This window comes from Stomoxys calcitrans, chromosome 2 (genome assembly GCF_963082655.1).
Source record: "Stomoxys calcitrans chromosome 2, idStoCalc2.1, whole genome shotgun sequence".
Classification (NCBI taxonomy): domain Eukaryota; kingdom Metazoa; phylum Arthropoda; class Insecta; order Diptera; family Muscidae; genus Stomoxys; species Stomoxys calcitrans.
The window spans coordinates 144,540,197-144,567,616 of NC_081553.1; the positions used below are offsets into that span (position 1 = coordinate 144,540,197).

Below are 27,420 nucleotides of genomic sequence, written 5' to 3' on the forward strand. Positions count from 1 at the left end.
AGTGGGGTCGAATGAACAGAGTAGATTTTAATGCACGCAAAACGCAGTGCTGTTTGTTGCCCCACAAACGATTCACTGGCACTTTACAATCGTCAATATCTTTCGACGGTGTGGATATCAAGCAGTCTCTTGATGCTCTTAATGTTCTGGGCATGAAGATTGAATGTGATGTCCGAAGTGTCGGAGGAAGCATTCAAGTGCTTGGGCTTTCTTAAGCGGTGTAAGAAATTTTTCACTTCCTCTTCTTAATATCTACGCTACGTACATCAGGCCGAATATGGAATATAACTCGCATATATAGGCTGGAGCTCCAAAAGTCATTCTTGAAGTTGCTTGCCCGTGTCCAGAGGTGTTGGAGTTGATTGGAGATGGTAGGGTATTCAACTCTATTGTTTTCCTTGAACATCGTTGGAATGTGGGTTGTGTAGCGCTGTTCTATCGATTCTTCCACGTTGTGTGTTTTTCGGAAATCAGTCTTCCGATTCCCGACTTAAGATTGTTTGTCAGAAATACAAGATTTTTTGAAGCGCGCACCGGTTTGTAATCGATTGGCCAGCTGATCGGACCATGCACTATCGAGAGAATTTTTTCTAGCAAGGACGGTTCGTATGTGGCATCGACTTCCGGCGGATGTCTCTACCGCCTCTAACGAAATTCCAGAAATTCAAAGCAAATGTCAATAAACACTGCTCCCTCATTCCCCCCTTCGATCCTAAACTATCCTCTTCAACACAATGCACTACATATATTGGGGACATCCTCTGCGTGTTGGTTGACTGAAAAAAAGATGAATCATACACTTATAAGGATGTAATCCCTAAAATTTGGCTCCAATATGCACAAACAAACTTTGGCACGAGTTAATAAAAACCTTGTGAATAACGCTGCTGAAATTCATCATATCGATATAACCAAGTAATGATACTTCCGTTTCCTTCCGTTTAAATAACTATACAATTTTCAAAATATATTGATGGCAACAAGAGTTAACCAGAGAGTAATGAATCCTAGCACTTGAGAATAAAGTACCCAAATGCATCTTAGAAAAATTGGAAACAATTCTTACCTAGCTAGCAGCAACATAAGTAAAGCAAAATTTGGATCTCTGTGCACCTTTTTTTCTCTATAGAGCTTTTTATACCCACCACCATAGGATGGCGGTATACCAATCTAGTCATTCTGTTTGTAACACCTCAAAATATTGATCTAGGACCCCATAAAGTATATATATTCGTGATTGTCTTGACATTCTGAATTGAACTAGCCATGTCCGTCCGTCCGTCGGTCGAACGCAAAGAGCTAGCCGCTAAAATTTTGCACAGATACATAATATTGATGTTGGACGTTGGAGTTTGCAAATGGGCCATGTCGGTTCAGATTTGGATATAGCCTCCATATAAACCGATCTCCCGATTTGACTTCTTGAGGCTTTGCAAGCCGCAAGTTTTTTTTCGGTTTTGCTGAAATTTTGCATGTAGTGTTCTATTATAACTTTCAACGACTGTGCTGAGTACGGTCCAAATCGGACAAGAACATGTATAACTCCCATATAAACCGAACTCCCGATCTGATTTCTTGAGCCCTTAAAAGCCGCGATTTTTATTCGATTTGGCTGAAATTTTGCATATAGTGTTCTTTTATGACCCCCAACAACTGCGCCAAGTACAGTCCAATTCGGTCTATAACCATAAGGACTTTGGGATCCCTATAGTGGTATAACATTAAATTCGAGATGACATTTCATTTGATACGGAAGCGCACTCGATCACGTATGCGGTAATGCGGCCCCTTTCCTTTTGAATATTTTGACAGATGTTTTGCTTGGTCGTTTGCTTGGGCGTTTTGGGTTGTCCTCGATTTTTGCTTTTTCCACCACCATAGGATGGGTGTATACTACTGAAGTCATTCTGTTTGTAACACCTCGAAACACAGATCTGTGACCCCATAAAGTACACATATTCTTGATCGTATCGACATTCTGAGTCGATTTAGCCATGCTCGTCCGTCCGTCTGTCGAAATCCAGATAGCGGTCGAACTCATAAAGCTAGTCGCTTGCAACACGTCTTATTAATGAAGGTTGTTGGAGATTGCAAATGCTGCTATATAAAGTGGTCCTTCGACTTGACTTCCTGAGCCCCTATAAGTCACAATTGTTGTCGCATTGGGCTGAAATTTTGCCCGTAGTGTTCTGACTTCCAACAACATTGCCAAATACGGTTCAAATCGGACTTTCACCTGATATAGCCCCCATATAATCCGATCTCTCGATTATTCTTGTTCGGCTTCTATAAGCCTTGTTTGGTTGAAATTTGGTACGTAGAGTAAAATTATGTCCTGTAACTAAATTAATTTTGGGTAGATTTTCTGCAGAATCCTAGTGGTGGGTTTCCAAAATTCGGTCCGGCCAATGGGTAACAAAATTTAACATACTTTTGCGCATTAATCAATTACATAGGGTATGCATGAAACACGGGTTCAAAGTATGGTAAAGATGAATTTTTTTTGCATCCATATTACTTTTATTAGCGTTTGTGTATGGTAATAGTTTTTTAAGCTCATTGAACAAAGGTCAAGTAAAACAACTCGTGCCTCACGAATTGTCGTGTCATTGGCACGATCTTTATCCTTCAAAGAGGTTTAAATATCTTCAGTTAAATTTGCGAACTCGGACAAAAAGGTTATGTTGTGTTTTTTTTTATCTTTTGTTGTTTCTTAATGCTTTTTAACACATTATTCTTAAAAGTTTTTTGAGACTGAATTCAACTTTGAATATTTTTATTTGTTTCCATTTATTTTTTAAATAAATTATTATAAAACGTCATCTGAGACTGAGTTTGTTATTGACAATTTATTTTTAATAACATACTGCAAATAAAAACAATTTAAAAAAAAATCTTTACTTTTTGGGTCATTAATCGTAAAAAACTGTGTTTTCGTTGAAACTACTCTTTGCATGAAAAAGGCAAAATAAATTTGTGGTGGTAATGTTGCATATTTTATGTTAAACCAGAAGAGCATTTTGGATCTTTAAACAATCGCATTTAAGTGGGACATCGCCCACAAAAATCATGCATGATGGAAGCAACTGTGTATGCTAATGTCACGATGGTTTTAACTTACACTATTGCATCCGGGGGTGCAATATTTTATGCTGGGCTGCGACATACTAAAAAAGTTTTGTATGAAACAAAAATTTTGCAGCTAATTCTTACTGAAGCTTATTATCATTGTTTTGCAGACTTGCTAATTTGAAGTTCATCACGTTGTAGAAGCTATTAAAACATTTTTAACACATAACTTTTTAGTTAGTGTAGAATAAAAAGAGGTGTATAATATAATTCCTTAAAATATGTAAGTGCATTTTAAGAATATTTTTCTTAGCTGCCAGTAAAACATAGACCCATTTACAGTCTGAATTTATTAAAATCTGTTTTGTTTATGGGTAAGTGCATGCTGTAAAACGAATGGCTGTGTGTGAATTGGCGCGAAGTGCAATTATTTTTTTAATTTACAAAGGAATATCATTTTGTTTTTATAAAATTTAAAGATTTCACGGCAGTTCGCATCTATTTTTTATAGCGGCTTTTTATGGAGAAATATCCAAATTTTATCGAGATCCAGTATGTTACTTCATTCGTCAATTAAAACGAATGCCAAAAATCATTCTGTAGGTAAGTTCTACTTTATTTATTTATTATTTATGTTATTTTTTTTTATTTAATCATTTATTAATTTAAATCATTTATTTATGTTTTAATTTACTTATTAATTATTTTTGTGTTATTTATTTCATTTATTTATTATTTTCCGCCCATGACGCCAAACGCCTGGGTTCGAATCTCGGCGTGAACATCAGAAACATTTTCAGCGGTGGTTATCCCTTTCTAACAATGGCTACATTTGTAAGGTCCCCTACCAGATGAAAACTTCTCTGCCAAGTGGTGTCGCTATGCGGCTCGCCGTTCGGACTCAGCATAAAAAAGGAGGCCCCTTATCATTAAGCTTAAACTTTAATCAGATTGCACTCATTGATATGAGAGAAGTATTCCCTGTTCCTTAATGGAAAGTTCATGCCAATTTTAGTAGTTAGTAGTTATTTATTTAATTCTGTATAATTTTTTTAATTTTCTGTTAATCAGTTTATTAATTACTTAATTAATTTTTTATATTTATTTTTCTTTCATTTTATTTTAATTATTTTTTAATTAATTTAGTATTATTTTTTTTTTACTTTATTTATTTTGTTTTATTCTATTCTATTTTATATTATTTGATTTAAATTTATTTATTTTCTGTTTTCATTTTAGATATTTAAGGTAGTTAATAAAACTCCCATTATAATTATTAAAACTAAAAGCAACTACGGTTTTTTTCAGCAGGTAAAAATCCATTTAGGTAAGTGCCATTTAAATTATTTTATAGCTGCTTCAACTAATTGTTTTTTTCATTTTAGACATTCTATGTCTTTTTGCAGCAAATATATATCCAAATTGGCTAGATGAATGGTAAAAACCAGTCAAATGATACAGATAATAACTCATCTTTATTAAACAATCTCATCAGTGTTATTAAACAATCAAATATTTATTTGTAACGTGGCTAAAACTTAAAAATTAATGATCATTATTAACTTTTTTGATTAAGCGAAAATTGTAGAAGTAATATAATTACATATTTGCAAACAAAATAATTTATTTTTTAGTTAATAATACTGTTAAGCCCCAATTTATATCTCAATATAATTCAGATATAACCTTACTTTTATTTATCCTCCTTATACCGGATACGTTGAATTAAGTTTTCATAAAACAGGAAAAACTAAATATTTAGATTCTATTGCAGGATATTGTCCGGCTATAGACCATTTCGTTCAATACTTTCTATTCAAAGAATATTGGTTTGCCAGAATCATCATCAGCAGAAATTTGTCAAATGAGTACGTAGAATACCAACCCAATTATAGTAGGTTGCAAAGCACACATCTGCATTTGAACAGGGCTCTTTAGGACGACTTGATTCACAAGCGCAATAGTGAAGAAGTAAAATCTCACTAACCTTATTCAATTTAATTTATCCAACAATGCCAAAAGCAACAAACAAACACAATTTTGCCGAAATTATTTGTTCTCTGCACTGAGATCAGCCATCGGCTGATGCTGTTTTGTGTACAGGCAGTTATACCTATATCACATGCGACGTGCCTTTCGTTTGGTTTGTCTGTTTGCGATTCTTTTTTTTATCTTAAAATCTTATTTAGATTCCATTGCAGGATATTGTCCGGCTATATGCCTTTGAGCAATATCACACATTTTGCCTTACTTTTGAAAGTTTTTTGCTGTGCTACTCTTTGAATAGAAAGCATTGAACGAAATGGTCTATAGCCGGACAATATCCTGCAATGGAATCTAAAGGCTCTATTTCACGGCATGTAGATGTCTTATGACATGTCAAATTTAGCGCATGTTGAGTTGTACATGTCGTGTGATACAAACGAAACTAACATATGAAAATCACTTTTCAAAATAGCACATTTAATTTTTGTCGATTAGAGAGTGCTATATTCCTTCTATTAAAAATAAAAAGATATTAGCTGTTTTGTTGTCAGTCGAATGAAAGCTGCCCAAAATTAAATTGTTTTCACAAATTTATGATTTCACCAGCTTTCTCACAACTTTAACAATTTTTACGCATAAAAAAATCAGCTTTTGCTCAAATTTTTAGGTTATGTCATACGAAAACAACACACAGATGTGAAAGCAAAAGTGATGAATCGTATGTAAATTGACCATTTTGACAAATATTTTCAATTACATTTGAATACAAAAAGTGAAATGTCATAAGACATCTACATGTCGTGAAATAGCGCCTTAAATAAGATTTTAAGACCAAAAAAGTAAGCGCAAAATGACGAAAAACAAATAGATTTTATGAAAAACATCAGTATTTCCAAATTTGTATGTAAAAAATTTAAATGTTATCATACGACAAATTTGTATGAAATTGGTATTAAAATGCAAAAGAAATTTCCTTATAATTATGTTCAAACCATGCTGAAATTGAGTTCAGATATCCCAACCTGAAAATTTCAACTAAATTTTATGTCTCTCTCATATACATACCTTAAATAAGGAATTTTAAGTACCAAACGGGACACACCAAGTCTTAAGCGCTAAATCATGGTCAATTTTATTACCATTTAGTTCAATTTCATTTATTTGGGGTGTACTTTTTTACGAGTACGAGTGTGAAATCCTTTTAAAAATTATTTCTTTTCCACTAACTAAAAAATTGAATTTTAATCTTGCTCTTACAACGTGGTGGACTTCATATTAACATGTCCGGAAAATTAATGGTAATGAGCTTCAGTAAAAATTTGTTACAAAAATTATTTTCCATACTAATTTTTTTTTGATATATCGCAGATTACAATTTAGGATGTAATTTTCCCCTTGGGGAGTATTTTTGAAATTTATTTGAACCTGTTTAAAAAAGGTTGTAAGGAAAAATTTTTAGGAAATCTACATACCCACTTTTAGTATGAACTAAGTGGAATTTCTTTGATAATAGCATATGTTCCCATAATTTAGCAAATTTTCATATCCGAAAAGAAAATCTTCATAAAGCGTAATGAAAATTTGAACAATATTTAAGTAACTTTTTTGCTATTTAATACGATACCCTTTTTTCAGGACAAGAAAAGAGCTGTCTTGAAAAATTCTAACTTAAGTTAGGAAAGAGGTTTGATTGGGGGTTACAAAATATTTTCTAAAAATTCTATGAAGTGAGATTTCTTGAAACCGTTTTAGTTTCTTGTTGGCTTCTATATTAAAAATACGTTTAGCCTCATACTTTTCAAAACAGATTCTAGATTAAAAAAAAAAATTTAAAAATAATCATGTCAAATAATCATACAAATGTCCTGAATAATGAATATAAGAAATTTCATTTAAATCGGACAAGGAATCGAGAATTAGGCGTTAATTGGTTAACGCGTTTTTACTTTTTTTACGACTTTTTGCGTTGAGAACCTCACAGGTCCTAGTTTAGTTGTCTCTGGAGTTCACTTCCGATCAATTTAAGAAATATTCATAATGAAAAGAACTTTATACATAAGCTTCCAAATCATCTCACATAGGTTATCATTCTATTTATTCTTTAAACAAATAATTTATGCATTTACGTAAATTATAAGCAATGCTTGTTATATTATCTTTGTTGAGTTGAAAGACCTAATCACTAAGTACAGCAAACTATACGGGTATTACCCAGCGAACTTTAATAGTCGCCTTTGCATTAAGTAGGTTGCATATGCTGCGCAACTGATTTTTTACTGTCTCTGATAGCTTCAAATGGTCTACGATAAATCCTGTTTCTTATATATCTACTCTAATTTTCCTTTATTTGTTAATTGGAGTCGATTTATTAATGCCAATATTTGTAACTGAGCTTTTTCAATCTCCTTCACAACATATATCGATTTACGAGAATGCTCGGGAGCATATTTTTAATTGGCGTCATATCTTGAAACTAGGTTGAGTGGTTATGTAGAATCCATTTTGTTAAGCCATTTACTACGTTTCTTCACTGCATTACTTTTCTTAGTGGTAATTGAAAATTCGTTATAGCATGAACTTTATTTTTGAGCTTACATATGTATATGGGTTTTCATTCTTTCTTTAATCCAGTTCGACCAAGGACCAAGGATGTGTGAAACAGACTTTTTTGGTTTTTTTTTGAAGATTGATGTTGTTATTCTTGAAGCAGAGTGTTGTATTCTATGTTTCGTCTGCTTGGTTCTGTTGAATATCTGTGGGGTGGGGTGCATCCAGGGGGATCCGAGTGGGTCTAGCTTGACACTTGAATATGTGACGTGTGCTCCCTGGTCACAATCGGGACACACATCCTGCACGTTGAGATCAATCCTTGCTATGCTATATCTACCGGATCGTAGTTGAGCCAAAACTATTCTGGTTTGCCGGGGGAGATCAAAATCTTCTGGTGCAATAGGAGGCGGTCGTTTTCGAAGGACCACATTCACCCGGCAGCTATTTACCACATCCACTACCGTGGCTACATGAATGTTGTCTAGACCCGCTTGATACACCGCTTGACGTGTTTGAAGATTGGTGATATGTTTTCTGTCCTACGATGTCTCAGTACAACATTCTCCTGAAACGTTCACGTTTAGAGCATTCAAATGCATCTGTTACAGTGGGCTCATATCTGATTGTGATGATTCTTCATGGAGTGACATTTATCTCTTCAACGACTTTTTGAATTTAATCTAGCGGCTCTGTATGAGAAACACGTGCGTTTGAAAACTAGAGTGGTAAAATCATGTGGGCAATCTTAGTTCAACAATGGTATAAAGGACTTGATAGCCAGGCGGGACGTGGCATACAAGAGGTGGAAACGCTTTAAAACTTCGAGGCTACATGATTTTAGGGGTCTAAGGAGAGAAGTCGTGAGAACAGTCAGAAAGGCGAATACCCAACATTTTTCTGAAAGAATTAATAGGGCACTTTGCGATCGAAAAAAAAAAAATGGAGGGAAGTACTCATTTTCACCCAGTTGTCATACAACTTAAAATTTTATATGTGTTTTTCAATATGACTCACTTCAGTCAATTTAGGACATTAAGCCGAGTGCCACAGGCTTGGACGACGTTTTTCCACAATTTTTGAAACTGCCATTACCGTTTTTACTACCATTTTACGTCCTCTTTTCCTGCTAGTTGGAAAAAAGCAAAAATTATTCCGATACCTTAATCATAAGGAGAACATAGACCGATTTCCATTTTTGTCAAAGTCTTTGGAAAGTATAATGTTTAGACATATTAATGATTTCACGTCATGCTCTTCTGACTAACAAAAAATCTGGTTGTCGCTCGGATCGTAGCTACACCACGGTGTTGGTTGATATTGTAGAGGAATTGAGGCAGAACTTTGATGACAGACAACAAATACTGTTTTTTTGGTACCTTTAGATAATTCGAAAGCTTTTGATACGGTGTGTCACAAAATATTTGTTGAAAAAATTGAGATATATGTATAGCTTTGATGACACAGCTAGAAATATAGATAATACTTTCCAAGGAGACTTATTCACAACCGATTTGTCTATCAAGAGGAGTATCGCAGGGGTCTGTCTTAGGTTCATTGCTCTTCTCCCTATACATCAATGACATAGTCGGGGTACCTAGTGAATGTGATATTCATATATATGCTGATGATGTTCAGCTATGCTTCACATGCAATATTTCCGATAGTTTTCTTTGTATTGAAAACATCAACCTAAATATGATGGGAATAAGCAGATGGTCTAAGGTCAATAGTCTCCATTTAAATCCCAATAAAAGTGTTTGGTTTATCCAGGAACAGATACTATAGCAATAGTCTTCCATCAGTAAGGATAAATGAATGTGACATTGAGTACACACCATTTGCGAGTAATTTAGGGGTCGTTTTTGATCGTTGAATAGACATATTGACAACACAATTGGTATAGTGTGCGGAATGCTTCGTGCCCTATGGTCCATTCAGTTTTTTATACCTTTGGAGATTCGAAGTATGATTGCTAAGGCTTGCTTGTTGTCAAGACGTCTATACTGTTGCGAGATTTATGCTAATTGTGAATCTGAATATGTGAGGAAATTACGAATTCCCACAAATGACATTGCTAGATTTGTATACGGAGTGAATCGATTTCAAAGCTTAGAACCAGATATTTATTTTCAGATAGACAGTTCTTTATACACGCAGTTCGATTGTGGAATTACCTACCATCTCATCTTCGTATTATTTCAACTTTTTCCCAATTTAAGAGAGAATTACACTTACACATTGCTTTGATAGAATAACAGAAGCAGCTTTAAATTCATTTTGTATATAATTTTTTTGTGTGTGTCATATTATTTTTGTTTTTAACTAAACTATTGTTTATAATTTGTCTTATATGTTTTAATGTTTATATGCTTAAAAAGGTGCACTTTAATAGCATTAATTTTTTTTATTTTTAATGCTTTGATTCCTTAAAATTCTGATATTTCATTTACATTCATTTATATCTCGATTATCTTTTATTTTAAGTAAGAGTAACCTATGTCTTATTTGTTAGGTCAGCTTTATATTATGATATATTCATTTCAATCTGTTGTATTAAAATTTTTGTTCAATTACTATAATACTAAAAAATACTTTTATAACGAAATCCGCATGTATTTTTGCATCGAAGTTTATTTTCTGAAAAAATAATCGTGAAAATATGTTGATTTTCACTGTGAATACACAAACAAACAACAAGAAATGACGCGAAATTGTAACATAATCAAAATTAGAGTTGCACTAATCACTGATTTTGACAGATAGTGCCTTCAATATTTTCTTGTTGGGCAACTGCCGGAAAATTAATATATCTTGCCAAGTAGCTATGAAGGTTCAGTGGCCGTGTCTATTACGGTCCAAATGCCAGTTTAAAAATACGGCTTGTTTGTTCCTATATTCAAAACGCATTAAGTTCGGTCGGCCCGAACTTTGGATTCCCACCACCTCGGATATGCATATTTACCGCTTTGCGTAAAAAACCAAGTAAATAATTACTATTTATGAACCCATATCTAGATTTTTAAGAGTGTGGTGCGAATTTTTTGTTTTTTGTTAACTTTTTTTTTCTTAAACAAATTTTTTTTTCAAATTTTAAACAAATACTGCGTGGATACAAATGCCTTAAATAATAAACGAATGAAATTTCATCAAAATCGCACAGGGAGGACGAGGGTCAGACGTTGATGAGTTAGGGATATATAGGTTAGGTTAGATAAGAGTGGCAGTGCTTTACAGACTCACATAGACAATTATGATACCACAGTATCCGCAAACCAAGGCTTCTGGCGGGAATCGTATCCATGACCCCTGCACTGGTAATCCAAGCACGCTACCAACTCGGCTACCGGGCCGTCCTAGGGATATATAAATGGTGTTACATTTGGTATAAGCAGCAAATTAGTCTTTCTATCGCGAAAGTACACAAAAGGTACTAGGCAAAAGATGACTTAGTACCTAATTTGCTTAATATGTAAAAACGCTTATTGCTTTGTTCCCATGATAAAACTTTCCTTCAACACTAAATATTTCTACTAACGGTTCTCAAATGGCTGATCACAGAACGTTTTATTTAATTTCACTTCTCGTTCTCTAAATTTTTTCAGGGCCTTCTATCGCTCTTACGAAAGTTAAGACCAAATCCCGAAAAGGAAGTAAGGATACTATTACTAGGCTTGGATAATGCTGGAAAGACAACTATTTTAAAACAACTGGCAAACGAAGAAATAACAACGGTAAATCACTACTCCTACAAGATTTTAAGAGCTATATAACGCTATTGAATTTTTCAGGTGACACCAACGGCTGGTTTCAATATTAAATCCGTTGCTGCTGATGGTTTTAAATTAAACGTATGGGATATAGGCGGTCAATGGAAAATTCGGCCATATTGGAAAAACTACTTTGCTAACACCGATGTTTTGGCAAGTCTTTTTTGTTTTCTTTTTATACTCTAATAGCTGAACTGGCCCCGCACCGTTGCGCCTTCTTCAGTTCTCTAATACTTTTTATTTGAGTTCTATATTCCCATAGTCGATTACTAATTTTTGTCTGGGGGTGAGAGGACCACTCAGACATTTCGCCCCGAATGTGAATATCAAATTGGTGCTCTACTCCCAAAAAACATTTCATGTGGCCTCCATATTCCCGAAAATAGATATCAGATTCAAGTTCTACACGCAGTGAAAATAAACCACGCCCTTTAGTTGGTTTATGTCTGGTATTGTCTCCCACCTAAGTGCCGGTGTCGTTTAGCCGCGAAAGCCGGGCAATGACATAGGAAATGCTCCAACGTCTTATCAGTTTCTCCGCATGCCTTACCAATGCTATCACTTGCCGCACCGATTTTGCATAAGTGAGCTCGTAGCTGTTTGCTTCCTTTCAATAATAGCCTCCTCTTCTCACAATCCGGATCTCCCCGTAAGATTTTTGTCGTCCTGCCGAACGTTTCGCTGTGGACACTGTGGAATGTGTTACAAGCGCGTTCGTCGTCCACGCTCTTATCTCGGACTGCGTTGACCAGAAACGCTTTGGGTTAACCAAGTTTGTTGACGGCAGTCTCTGGCTTTCACTTCCAAATCGTCTGCTTTTTCATTTCTCCTTACTCCGCTATGGCCCGGCACCCAAACGATGCGGATCGTTTTTAGAGAAGGCGTTAATCTCCTTCTTACACTCCAAAACTGTTCGTGACTTTACCGTCCTGGTTGTTATTGTCCTTATGGTCAGTTAACTGTCCGTGAAGATGTTTACACTCGACGTCCGCACTTTTGGACCAAACCATCGTACCCAGTATCCGGATCTCCGCTGCAGGATTGCATTATGGTCAGGCAGTCTAAAACAGATCTCAGTCCCTGGGTTCTCAATACTAGGCGATACTAGGATTCCGTCAATCCAAGATGTGCCGACGTCAGGTATTCGATCGGAAACCTCTTCCGTTCCATCCAGGTTTCCTATCGTCGCCACATTGTGCGTCAAATTGGCCCTTGACCGGCAGATTTCAGTCTTCTTTGGGTTAACAATGAGACCCCTACGTCTAGCCCAGTCTTATGTCATCTGCAAGACCATTTCGGCCCCTCTGGATTGCTGGTTCGGATCTTATCCCTTAGAAGTATTAAAACATCTTGTGCGTAGCAGACGGGTTCAAATCCGTCCACGGTAATAAGTTATTTATTGCGGTCACCCATAGAAGTGGCGATAAAATGCTGCCACTATTTACCTTATAAACGGTGTTTTTTTAGCTATCAGCTTTTGGGAAACACTGGTTGAAACAGCTCAAGCACGTTTCGTGTTTTGTTTTTTTGTCAAACGTCTTTAGTTTGGTCTTTAATTTAATCTTATATCTTCTTGCAAATGAACAACGCTTGCAAATTATTGAATTTCATTATAAAAATGCGTGCTCTGTTAAGAAAGTTCATCGCGCGCTTCTTCTATTTTGCGACGAGGCTCATTTTTGGCTTAATGGGTACCTAAATAAGCAGAATTGTCGATTTTGGAGTGAAGATCAGCCAGAAGCAAGAGCTACTAATGCATCCAAAAAAAGTCACGGTTTGGTGTGGTTTATGGGCTGGTGGTATTATTGGACAGTACTTCTTCAAATATGATGCGAATCGAAAAGTAACTGTGAATGGTAAGCGCTGTGATGATGATGATATCCAATTTTGTTTGCCCCAAATGAAAGAACTTGACTTGCATGACATGTGGTTTCAACAGGATGTTGGCACATGCCACCCAGCACGCGTAACAATTGAGAGGCGAGTTCGGTGAATATATATATAGCTTTTACATGGCCCCACAAAAAGTAGTCTAAAGGCGTTAAATCGCACGATCTAAGCGGTCAATTGACCGGTCCCAAACGTGAAATAAAATGTTCACCGAACTCGCCTCTCAATTGTTACGCGTGCTGGGTGGCATGTGCCAACATCCTGTTGAAACCACATGTCATGCAAGTCAAGTTCTTTCATTTGGGGCAAAAAAAAAAATTTGGATATCATCATCACATTTCCTCAAAATTCTGTGAAAAAGTTATGTATCGAGCAATGAAAAGGGTTCAAGACCGTAGAGACGTATAGGTTGAACATAGCCTACTGTACCATATATTTCAGCAAAATCGGAAAATAAATACGCCATTTTTGGGTTAGAGAGTTCTATCGCAAGAATATTCTGTAGCCCGTATGGGTACTTATTTTCGGAAAAAGTTTTAAATCAGTCGCATATTAATAATATGGGTGATGGTAGTTGTCGACAAGAGAGAAGAACAAGGCTGCATAAATTTCCACATTATAAGGCCGCTACTGAAGACAGGAGGATTTGACGTGGTATTTATCTAGGAACCATGGGTGTGTGGAGGAACAGGCAGGAGGTACTAGAAATGACCGTTGTATCGGATGATAGAAGCCTAAGGATATGCGACTGGGATGTGTTGGAGGACCACAGTATCTCTGATCATCGGAATATAAGCTTCAGCCTTGGAGAAAATACTGCAGAAGTGGTATCACAGCTAAACAGAAGAAAGACAGATTGGGATAAATTTTGGCACATATTCTACACGACTATCCCTATATATCTGAGGGGATATATCTACGGCCTCTATGCTCAGGAAGATCCTATCCTCGAGACCTATTACAGTAGGATATATTCAAAAGTCAAGGAATGTATGGTCAATGCCTGGTGAAGAAGCATTGAAACTCTCCAACGGACAAAGTGGCGCTAGAAGAGCTGGTCACCGATGCACAGTCGACGGAGGTTATTGGTGAAATTGTATCTGAGTCGAAAATCCTTTGGGGAATAAAAAGTTTCGACTCCTTTTAGGCGCCAGGCCCTGATGATGTATCATCGGTTGAATTACAAGCTGTTTCCGATAGATTGGCTCCTTGGCTTATGTAAGGTTAGGTTAGGTTAAAGTGGCAGTCTGCCATCAGACTCACTAAGACGTTTTCGTCCATTGTGATACCACATGAACAGAAGAAGGAAGATGCCTCCTAGTTGCTATAGTTGAACCATTCAGATCGCTTTAAAAAGCCCAACAACTTGCGAATGTTCACATCCGCTAAATCAGACAGATTCTCATAGAAGTGAGAAGATAAAGTGGAACTCCTTCTAACTGCTAGTGCGGAACACACACACAGAAGATGTTCTAAAGTCTCTTCTTCTTTGAGGTCCCCACAGCTTCTGTAAAAATCGATACTGGCAACTTTCAGTCTGTCAGCATGTTTTCCGATTGACAGTGACTGACACAATAACTGAGACGTCGGTTCTTGCTAATGACAGCAAAGTTGTAGACCTCTTCAAGTCTGATTCGCCCACATAGTTTTGGAACGCTCACAACCTCCTCTTTGTGACCATCTATCATTCATTGTCCTTCGGGTCTAGTCCTGAAAACTTAGTTTACATGTTGCTAGAGGCATACCCAAAGTAAGATAGTTCCTAGTTTCGCAAGCTCTTCCGCTTTTCAATTCTCTGGGATGTCTCTGTGACCCGACTGTCTCGCTGTCTGAGAAGATATTTATGCCAATCGTCGATATGACACTATATCTTAGCATTCCACCACTTCCTTAATTGCAAGGATCTCCTCTCCTCACACACTGCAGTGGTCGGAGAACCTTTTCGATATGACCACTTTCAGATCTTTAGATTATACCCCAAAGCCCCCCCGCGTGTATGACACGCGGTTTAAACCCCAAATTTTGCCAATGACTCTTTTGTATATGTATAGGTTAAGAGTTGCCTTTCTTGCCCTTTCCAAAATGTTAGATTTGAAGTTTAATTTCCTGTCCAGCAAAACACCCAGGTATTTTGCGCTTTCAATAAATGGAACATTCTCTCCTCCCAAGGAGGCACTCTCCCTTACCGTAATTTTCAGAAACACCAGATCTCGGAAATCTGGTGAAATATATATATGTCCTCCAGTCACTACGATATGGGACTCAAATGAAAGATATTTCAGATTGGAAAATGTATCTGATATCCAATTGTCGGACCAAGTGTTTAAGGGACTACCCCGAACCTTTAAACACCTCTAAATAGGACTCAAATGGGGCTCAAATGAAAGCAATTTGCGAGTAGAATATGAATCTGATATCCAAATATGGAACCAATTTTCTGAGGTTTCATCGCTTCCCCAACACAGCCCCCAAACAGGACTTTTCTACTGACCATGGCAATATGGGCCTCAAATAAAAGGTCTTTGGGAGTAAAGTACGAATCTGATATCAATATTCAGGAAAAAGTGTCTATGGGGCCACCCCACCCCAATAACACCAGCCAAATTGGATGTATTTGCTAACCATTGCAATATGGAGTTCAAATAAGAGGTATTTTATAGTAGAACACGAATTTGGTATATGTTTCGAAGGCCAAGTCACTGAGTGGCCGCACCATCCTCCAAAACACCCCCCAAACCGGTCATGTTTGCCGAATATAGAAATGTGGGGCTCAAATGAAATATATTCGGGAGTAGACTACGAATCTGATATCAATATTCGGGACAAACTGTCTAGAGGACGTCCCAACACTGTAACAAATAGGACGTATTTCTTCACCAAGACTATTTGGGTTTTCAAGACAGCGGAGCTCGATATTGATAATTTTTAGGGCCCATACCCTAAACCGGGCATATTTGTTGACTTTTGCCATAAGGGGTTTAAATGAAAGGTATTTGAAATTAGAAAACGAAATTGATATCCAATTTCGAGGCCAATATAGGGTTCAAATAAATGCTTTATAAATATATGAGAATAGAGCACAATGCTGATACATTTTCAGGGCTAAGTGTTTGGAGGACTGTTAGACGCGAAAGCCGGGCAATGACAAAGGAAATGCTCCAACGTCTCATCATCTTCCCCGCATGCCCTACATATGCTATCACTTGTCGCACCGATTTTACATAACTGAGCTCGTAGTCCTATGTGTTCCGTTATGATACCAATAGCTATACTGACCTCCTTCTTGCTTCCTTTCAGTAATAGCCTCGTCTGCTCACGACCTGGATCCCTCCATAGGATTTTCGCCATCCTACCGACCGTTTCGCTGTTCCACAATGGCCCATGCGTATTCTTCGTCCACTCCCTTAACTCGGACTGCGTCGACCCGAGAGGCTTCGGGTTAAGCAAGTTTATTGACGGCAGTCCTCTGATCTTCACCGCCAAATCGTCTGCCCTTTCATTTTCCCTTACTCCGTTATGGCCCGGCCCCAAAGGATGCGGATTTTGCCATCCTCAGAGAAGGCGTTACTCTCCTTCTTACACTACAAGAATGTTCGTGACCTTACCGTCCTGGTTGTTATTGCCCTTATGGCAATAAAGATGTTCCCACTTGACGTCCTCGCGTTAGCACCACACCACTTCACGCATTCCGTGATCGCCCGGATCTCCGCCTGCAGGACAGTATTATGGTCAGGAAGTTTAAAACAGATGTCAGTACCTGGGTTCTCAATGTAGACACCCAGGCCCACTCTGTCCTCTAGCATTGATCCATCAGTGTAACATAATCTTCCAGATGGCAATACTAGGGTTCTGTCAATCCAAGACAGTGCCGATGGCAGCAGTGCGTCGCACTTGACTTCAAGGTTCATCTCAGGTCGGAGACCTCTTCCCTTCCTTCCAGGTTTAATATCGTCGCCTCGATTATACCGCGATGGTATGAGCTGCTCCCATCCTCAATCCATTCTCCCATCGCCTTAAGTCCCATAGCCGTAGTGGCTGCCTCACACTTAATCTGTATGTCAATAGGTCGGATATTTAGAATAGTCTCCAGTGCCCTAGTGGGCGTGGTCCTCATCGCTCCGCCTATGCCAAGACAACATGTTCTCTGAACCTGTTGTATTGTCCTTATGTTGCACTTTTTCTCCATAGAAGTTCACCAAACTACTGAGGCGTAAGTAAGTATTGGTCTAATCACGCTCCTGTAGAGCCAGTGGACTATCCTAGGATTCAGGCCCCATTTCGAGCCTACGGCCCGTCTACATAGTGCCCAACATCTGTGAGCCCTCTCAGTACGCTCCTGAATGTGACACTTCCAATTCAGTTTCCTGTCCAAGATCACACCTAAGTATTTGACCTTGTCAGATATTGAAATCGTCTTATTGAAGAAACGTGGTGCGTTAAATTCGCCCACCTTCGTCTTCCTCGTGAACAGGCATATTTCAGTCTTTTCTGGGTTAACATTGAGACGTCTGGGTCTAGCCCAGTCATATACCATATGCAAGACCCTTGGCCCTTCTGCATAGCTCGGTCAGATCCTTATCCTTTAGAAATATTATAACATCGTCTGTGTAGCAGACGGGTTCAAATCCCTCCTCAGTCAGCATCTGTAATAGGTCATTTATGATGGTCACCCATAGGAGTGGCGATAAAATGCTCCCTGTGGCGTGCCGTGTGCCACTTTCTCCCTTATATTTATGCCATGCGACACACATATTATCCACCTGTTCCTTAGCATATGGTTTATCCAGTCTCTAAGGACCGGGTCGACCCGTTACTGGTCTAAGGATTGGATCAGTGTGTCGGTCCGCACATTGTTAAAAGCCCCCTCGATGTCAATGCATACCACCAGAGTGTACGTTTTGGCATCGAAGGCTTCTTCTATTTTATGCACAACCTCGATAGTCTTCCTTCTTTCTGTAGCAACGGCGGATATATTCCATCAGGTCCGGGTGACCAAAATGGTTTAAAGCTCCTCAAGGATTCCTTCACCATAAATTACGTAATTATAAACCTTCGATCAACGTCATTATTCCAAGATTCCCGTGTATCCGTGAGTCCCTTCGTATCCCGTGGAAAATGGGTTTTCATCAAAAGCCTCAATATGTCCTCCGTTGTCACTGCTCTCACTCCCATGTCGTCTACTAAAGTTTTAGTTTGGACATGGGTTTTTGAGAGAAACGTTTTTTTTCTTGGCGGCGTCATTAACGCTATCGACCTGTTCGCAGAAAAGCTTCCAGGAGGCACGTTTTGCCGCTCTGGTAATATTATTGTATTCCTTGAGCCGTGTGTAATACACATCCCAATAAACTTCAGATTTTTTACGACGTGCTCTGTTAAAAAGTCTGCGGACCTTTTTCCCAATATTGCGAATCTCCCCGGTCATCCAGGGTTGTTTTCTGGACTGATTTGCTTTCCCGAAGAGAACAACTATCTGCGAAGGACCCCACCAGTGCAGTCGTAATCCTGTTGACATTTTCGTCAATGTCTTCTATGCTTGGACAATCTAAATTATCTTGCCCAAGTCTTCTTCTGAGTAGCCTTTCGAATTTTGTCCAGTTTCCAACTTATTCCGGAAGCTTATCGGATTCGGCGCTGGTCAGCGAAAGAGTGTTCCATGGAGACCCTTCAATCCTGAACTTCATCGATTAGATTTTCCGAACATATCGTCACATCTAATACCTGCTTCATAATCCTTTTAACAAAGGTAACGGTGTTACCAATATAAAGTTTTATTAGGTCGAATATTAATATTCAAGAACTCTGGCAGGGCTTGGCCCCGCTTATTAGTGTTGGTGCTGCCCCACGAAATGTGGTGAGAGTTCGCATGGCACCCTATTAGTACCTCGTTTCCTGTCTCTTTTGCTTTCCTCACCAGCCGTTGCAGCTCCGACGTGGTTGGCGGTGTCGGAGAGTCGAAAGGCAGATAAAGTGGTGCCAGGTATGCTCCACTGTCTCCCTATCTCACCACTGTTGCATCCGACGTTGACAACTCTGGGAAAAATATATAATTAAAATTTTTATGATACATAACGCAGGTCCTCGGCCGAGTACCAGTGTTAGCATAGAATAATTGGTAATTGATATGGTTCAGCCCAGAATCTTTGTTCCGGGTCGTCCATGGCTCCTGAATTAAGGCAATATGAATCTTACCCTTGCTGATTTTCTTCATCGGAGTGTGTGTAGCAGTTTCGCTCCGGTGGAGGTTTATCTGGATAACCTCAATCCCTTGACCTCCAGTAAATGGGAGTAGGTGATGATCTCATCTATTACTGCACTTCCTGATGTCATCGTTTTAGGTTATTTGCCTAGTCTAGTCTTCCGACTCTTTATAAAGTCAGTAATGGTTCCATCGTCGGGTCTCTGTTCGTTTGACTGTATTGAGTTTCCATTCCCTGTACTGCCTGATATTTCAATACTATGATCTTTGCCTTCCAAATCTTAAGTAGGTAATGGTACTATCATTGCAATGAGACTCCTGTCGCTGCGCTGCCTAATGTTTCAATATTAGAAACTTTACCTATCCCAGAATTCCGAATCCGTCGTCGGGTTCCTGTTTGTTAGGATGAGTTGGGTCTCTCGCCATTGCACTGCCTTATATGTTAGTATTAGGATCTTTGCTTATCCTAGTCTTTTCAATATTGAGAGATGCCGTGATTGTCTCGGTGTCAGCCCCCTGGTCGTTGGGTGGTATTGAGTCACCTTCCACTGCACGGTCTGATATCTCAATATCAGGATTTGTGCCTATCCTAGTCTTCCCGATTTTGAAAAAGACAGCTTTGCTCCCGTAGTGCACCATGCCTTTTGTCTTAGCCAAACTCGTCAAGGAGATTTGATCAATGCCAAACCCAAGAAGAGCTCTTTCCTTCTTCTCCTCTCTGTGGAATACCTCCCACTTCCCTGAGACCAAACCTTGGTTTTGCTTGCCCAAGAATCCCAACATGCGTTTCATCGCAAATTTACTGCCCTGTCCCTTGATGAAGACCGCAGCCTTTGTGAGCTGGGGGATTCCATCTTTCTCACCAGGTCGAGCTTTGCGCCCTCCCAGGGACAGTATATACCTCTGACGTGTTGTTTGACGGTATCAATACATTCCGCCGACGCAAAACGCAGCGTAAAAATGTCCCCTCTTTACTCGCAGCTCATCATTTGTATGGGTGGACCCTCTACAGAGTTCCGCACATGTTCGAAAATCCAATCGTTAACCAGATCCTCCACTTGGGACCGATGAACTGGTGGAATCCCACCGAATGCACAGCCGATATTGATGACTGCATAGCCATCATCTCTGTTGTGCTTCCTTGCCACTCTAGCCGAAGAGGGCGGCTCCTTACCATTCTCAGCGACCATCTTCCCCTTCCGTGATGGCTGTGGCCTCCTATTGGATTTTAGCAGTGTTATGCTCTTCGGGAGATCTGATACTTTTTCCAGCTTCCGTAGAAGTTCTTGGAATGTCAGTTCTATCCCGTCCAGCATCCTGCACTTTCGCCCGATTGCGCTGTCGGTACATACTCCTCTGTCTCCTTCGTCGTGCACCGGATTGCTTTCTCGGTCTGCTTGTGAGCTTAGCAAAGCCATCGCTCACTTCTGCCGTCATCGCAATGCCCTCATCTCTCAATTTGGCTGCGATGGCTGTTTCATTGACACCGTCGCTGTCTGAATTCGAGTCGGAAACACCACCTTTACTTAAAGGCTGGGGACGAACTGTGCATCCCTCTGGCTTATGCGTCTATTATTCATTAATTAGTCTGACGACTAGTTGTACGCTTGAAGCATTACTCTCGACTACAGGTGCCAAGGCACCCAGACCTATAGGAGGACAAAACGCTACGGTCTAACGCCACCACCGCAGATGTTGAGTCTCTGGAGGCCATTTCTAGCCTACTCCAAAAGGCTTTTAAATTTGTTCGTAAAAGGTAGTACCCATTCCGTATCTCGGATCTTAGCGTCCTGTTCGTGATTAGCGTCCTGGTTGTTATTGCCCTTCTGGCCTGTTTACTCTCCTCGACGTCCTCGCATTTGTACCACACCACCTAACGCAGTACGTGAGCGCCCGGATCTCTGTCTGCAGGACCGTATTATGTTCAGGCAGTCGAAAACAAATCTCAGTCCCTGGGTTCTCAATGTAGACCCCTAGGTCCACTCTGTTCTCTAGTTTTGATCCATCCGAGTAACATGACCTTTCAGATGGGAATACTAGAGTTCCGTTAATACAAGACTGTGCGGCTGGCAGCAACTGCCACGCACTCGTACATATAGTACTCGTTTAAGTTGATATATCTTGTTCAAATTTCACTTTAAACGCATCTGCAATATGTCCTCTTCACAAACAAAAAGAAAAAATTGAGGTATTGAAGCAAGTTTATTCAATGAAGACTAATCAATGAAAATACATTTTTGACCAGAAGATGCAAAAAATACACTTTTCTCGCATTTTTTGACATCCAACCTGCATAAATTTTAATTGAATAATCAAAAGTGGACACTTTTTGCGCCAAATTGAAGTTGTAAACTTTGTCGCGAATGCAAACCATGCATAACAATAAAAGGCGTTAAGTTCCGATCTTGGGATACCCACCACCTCTGGTATATATGTACCCGGCGAAAAATCCATAATTTATGCCACCTGGCAGCTATGTCGAAATATGGTCCGATTAGGACCAAATTCGTCGCGTACATTGAGTGGTCTAATAGGTACAAGACATTGTTCAATTCTGTAGAACAAAATATTGGTCTTTTTGGTAGCTATACCCAAAATATAGACCGATCTAAAGTATATAGGACACGGATGTCGAAAACCCTAACATAAGTAACTGTGTAAAAATTTCAGCGAAATCGGATTAAAATGGCGTCCAAACCTTGAATCGAGAGATCGGTCTATATGGCAGCTATATCCAAATCTGGACCGATCTGAGTCCCATTGAAGAAGGATGTCGAAGGGCCTAACACAACTCACGGTCTCAAATTTCGGCGAAATCAGACAATAAATGTGCCTTTATTTAGCTATATGGCAACTATATCCAAATCTTTATCGATCTGTGCCAAATTGCAGAAAGATGTGAATCGAGAGATCGGTCTATATGGCAGCTATATCCAACGATCAAGAATATGTATACTTTATAGGGTTGGAAATGGGTATTTCGATGTGTTGCCAACGGAATAAGAAAAATAATATACCCCCATCCTTCTGTGGTGGGTATAAAAATGAAAATCAAACCATAGCTGCATTCGTAAATGATAAAATACGAAGTTAATCTCGGCCAAACAAATAAAAATTAAAACTCGCATATCCCCAAAACCGGTGGATATATTGTACAACTCCACCGGGTTTTTTTTGTAAGATTTTTGAGAATTTTGATAATCGGACCAAAAATGAATTTGGCAGCAAAGAAATTTTTGAAATACAAAGGGCCTCAATTTTAGAGGCTTGCCAAAAGGCGTCCCGACAACCTGGAGCTGTGAAATTTTGCACACAATATTGTTAGATATCTCTACCCGCTCTTGCACGAAAGATTTTTTACTAGTTTTTTCGATTTACCCCCACTGTGCAACGTCTCATCATCTTCCCCACATGCCCTACACATGATATCACTTGCCGCACCGATTTTGCATAAGTGAGCTCCGATTTGTGTGGTGTTCATCGCTATCACGGGAAGCATAGCTGAAGGCTAACGGGAGCGTACACAGGTTGCGGATTGTGAAAAGTTTCATTCTCTGACATACATACTCGTATATTAAAGAAAACGCGATACTGACTGATTGCTAAAATAAAGCGATAGATTGACTTTTAAGAAAGCACTTACTGAGAGGGTGTTTTGAGAAGGCGAGTTATGTTCGTGGCCTAGGCACTAAGTGTTGTTTGATTGCTCAAGCTTCGGCTAAATACATCATATGACGTATTATTTTAAGATGGTGGGGATTATATATTTTTTTCTCAAATCAAATTCAATTGTTAATTTGGTTGTCCAAACATATGGCATTTAATATCAAATGGCGGTTAAGAAGGGAGAAAGAAGCTTGAACACGGTTCCAAACGAGAGGCAGAACCAATCAGAAATTGATATATTCCGTTGTTCATTTTTTAAAATGGGGGGGTTCTTAGCCCACCCCCAGAGACCTTTCTACGCTTATGCATGTAGGTATAACTATGAAACATTTGATGGGTGACTAAATGATCGTACATTTTGGTACCATGATTGGTATCATTTGCCCCTTTTTCTAGAGATTGAGATTGAGCTCTGCAATTAGTATATTGGGCGACTAGACGATTTTTTAAGTTCGTGCATTTGTGTTCAAAAAGGTACAAAATTCTTTACAGGTTGAGCTAAAGCTTCAAAATTGCGATAAAGTTACACCTTGTCAGTAAATTTAGGTTGTTTAAAAGATTTTTATACCCTCCACCATAAGATGGGGGGTATACTAATTTCGTCATTCTGTTTGTAACTACTCGAAATATTCGTCTGAGACCCCATAAAGTATATATATTCTTGATCGTCGTGACATTTTATGTCGATCTAGCAATGTCCGTCCGTCTGTCTGTCGAAAGCTCGCTAACTTCCGAAGGAGTAAAGCTAGCCGCTTGAAATTTTGCACAAATACTTCTTATTAGTGTGGGTCGGTTGGTATGGCAAATGGGCCATATCGGTCCATGTTTTGATATAGCTGCCATATAAACCGATCTTGGGTCTTGACTTCTTGAGCCTCTAGCGTGTGCAATTCTTATCCGATCAGAATGAAATTTTGCACGACGTGTTTTGTTATGATATCCAACAACTGTGCCAAGTATGGTTCAAATCGGTCCATAACCTGATATAGCTGCCATATAAGCCGATCTTGGGTCTTGACTTCTTCAGCCTCTAGAGTGCGCAATTCTTATCCGATTGAAATGAAATTTTGCACGGCGTGTTTTGTTATTATATCCAACAAATGTGCCAAGTATGGTTCAAATCGGTCCATAACCTGATATAGCTGCCATATAAACCGATCTTCGGTCTTGACTTCTTGAGTCTCTAGAGGGCGCAACTCTTATCCGATTGGAATGGAATTTCGCACGACGTGTTTTGTTATGATACCCAACAACTGTGCCAAGTATGGTTTAAGTCGGTCCATAACCTGATATAGCTGCCATATAAACCGATCTTGGGTCTTGACTTCTTGAGCCTCTAGAGGGCACAATTCTTATCCGATTTGAATGAATTTTTGCACGAATTCGTTATGATATCCAACAACTGTGCCAAGTATGGTTGAAATCGGTCCATAACCTGATATAGCTGTCATATAAACAGATCTGGGGATTTGACTTCTTGAGCTTCTAGAGGTCGCAATTATTATCCGATATGCCTGAATCTTTGTACGATGGATCCTCTCATGACCATCAACAAACGTGTTTATTATGGTCTGAATCGGTCTATAGCCCGATACAGATCCCATATAAGTCGTTCTCTCTATTTTACTTCGTGAGCCCCAATGGGCGCAATTCTTATACGAATTGGCTGAAATTTTACACAGGTCTCCAACATATAATTTAATTGTGGTCCGAACCGGACCATATCTTGATATCGTTTTAATAGCAGAGCAACTCTTTTCTTATATCCTTTTTTGCCTAAGAAGAGATGCCGGGAAAAGAACTCGACAAATGCGATCCATGGTGGAGGGTATATAAGATTCGGCCCGGCCGAACTTAGCACGCTTTTACTTGTTTATTTTTTAATTCGTACATTTAGGTATTTAAACGTACAAAATGGTATCATTTCTTTACGGATCGAGCTATATCTCTAAAATGTGGAATTCAGGAACACATTGGAGGTAAATGGTGGGCGACTAGAAGATTTTTTTGTAATACGTATATTAAGGTACTAAAACTTACAAAGCGGTACTTTCTTTACGGATTTAGCTAAAGCTCTCAAAATTAGGACACAGTTGCATCATGACAGCATATTTTGGGAAAATAAGGTACGTTCTTTCAGATTTAGATTATAACACTCTAAATAAGGATTCAGTTACACATTGGCAGTGTATAGAGGGTGACAAGAACATTTTTCTGAAGTAAGTACATTTGCGAAGTGGACCGGGGTTATGCTAATCTATATATGTAAAAGAGTTGGGTGACTGACCGACTGATCATCGCCCTGCCCAAACGGCTAAAGCTAGAATCATTTGCACAAATTAAGGTCAGGGATCATAGGCACGGTAGACAGGATTTGGTGATATTCGTATGCTCAGGAGTCATAGGCACGGGAGACGGGATTTGGTGATATTCGTATGCTTAGGTACTAAATTGCAACCAGGAGTGGAAGAACACGTATTTAAGTGTCGTAATTGGTACTATTTGGTTCTTTTTTCGGAATACAGGACACATTGGGAGTATAAATTGGGCGACTAGAAAAATTTTTAAATTATTACAATTTGGTGAGGCACAGCTTATAACATTGAAATACCGTTATGTCTTGACTGTATATGCAGGGCGACAAGAAATTTGTTGATATGCGTATATGAGTACAATAATGTAACGTTACCATTTATAAAATGGTGCTTTCTTTACAGATTGAGCTCAGAAATTTAGGATACAGATACACCTTAACAGTATATATTTGATGACAAAAAATTTTTTTGAGATCCGCACATTTATGTACTAATACGTTCAAAATAGTACTTTCTTCTTTTCTCAAAATTGGGATACAGTTACACTTTTCCGGTATATATTGGGCGACTAGTATATTCTTTTTTAAATTCATAAGTTTTGGTACCGAAGCTCACAAAATGGTACATTCCTTACGGATTGAGCTAAAATGTTATTTCCTAAGCCACTATTCTTTTCTAACAAAAAAAATTTTTTTTTTTAATATTTTATGCAAAGACAGGTGGATATTAATGACTTGGACATGAATCCGCACCTGCTGTAAAAAGTAGTTGGCTTATAGCCATTAATTTATGTTTTTAATATATTGACCGTCAAATGCCACAAGACTCTAAACGGTTTTCATAAATCTCACTCCTAAGAAGTTCGAGAAAATTTCTTGTTTGATTTTTTGAGCTTTAAAAAATTGCCGTTTTTCGACAAGGCTTTATATGACAGAAAAGATTTTTTTAACTAGTTTCATTCGTCCACTTTGCGCCAAACCAAATTTCATTAGATTACCTCTTTCCTAAATCGAGCGAGCGAGAGAATTTTTCTAAGACAGTTTTATTCTTGAGTTTTTTCTACATATTCGTCGTCAATGGGTTAAGCAAGTCTACCCATATTCATCCATCCGTTCAGCAGATAGCCGAAATCACGATAGCGTTCAAATGAGGCTATCCGCATGAAATTTTTCATAGATACTGCGTATTGAGGTAGAGTGTTGGCCGTTGGAAATGGGTCATTTGGTCCAGAAAGAATTTTAAAACAAAAAATTGTTTTGTACCACGTTTCTGAGTACCGACTTTTAAACTGTTCAAAAAATGCACTTATTCAAAAAAGGGTGCTATTTTTTAATATTTTTATACGCCACACAATTAACGAAGCGGACCGGGTGTATGCTAGTCTCCATATACAAAAGGGACGCCCAGCCCAAACGACTAAAGCTAGAATCATGAAATTTTGCATGAATGTTGGTCTTGGGTCGGAGATGCGAGATAAGACGGGATTTGGTGATATTCGAACATTAAGGTACTAAGAAGTACCAAAATAGTACAAAGTAGTGCATGCTTGTAGAGAACGAACGGAAAGGGCTAGGAGATCGAATTTGGGCTCAAATGAAAGAGCGTCTTGAAAAATAAGATTTGTGATAAAAAATTTTGGAAAATATCAGCGGAAGTGAGAGAAATATTACGTTTAGTACGCAATTGCCCCTTTTTGGTACTTTCTTTGTTAACTGAGCTAGAGCTATGAATTTTGGTACACAAATACACTATGGCACCCCGAGTTGGAAATCTTAAACAGTTTTTGGACATTTGTACTTTAAGGTACTTAAAAGTACAAAAAAGGTACGAAGTAGGTGAACTTTGGACTGGGCGAACGGCTGGAGCTAAAACTCCGAAATTTGGCTTAAATGATTGTTGTAGTATAAAAGAGAAAAAAATTTTAAAATAGTACTGGAAACGGGTGAAAACGTACTTTAAGTGACGCATTTGGGCTAAAGTT

The 27,420-nt window shown here is 38.6% G+C and overlaps 1 protein-coding gene across 4 annotated transcripts in view; it reads left to right on the plus strand.

Moving 5' to 3' along the window:
* The window catches only part of LOC106092078 (ADP-ribosylation factor-like protein 3), a 79,370-nt gene that overhangs the window by 3,818 nt on the left and 48,132 nt on the right, over positions 1–27,420 (plus strand). For all 4 annotated transcript variants that reach the window (XM_013258832.2, XM_013258834.2, XM_059361820.1 and 1 more), the window contains exons 2-3: positions 11,208–11,336; positions 11,394–11,525. In XM_013258832.2, the coding sequence (XP_013114286.1) occupies positions 11,208–11,336; positions 11,394–11,525 (261 nt within the window). The remainder of the gene's footprint in view (positions 1–11,207; positions 11,337–11,393; positions 11,526–27,420) is intronic.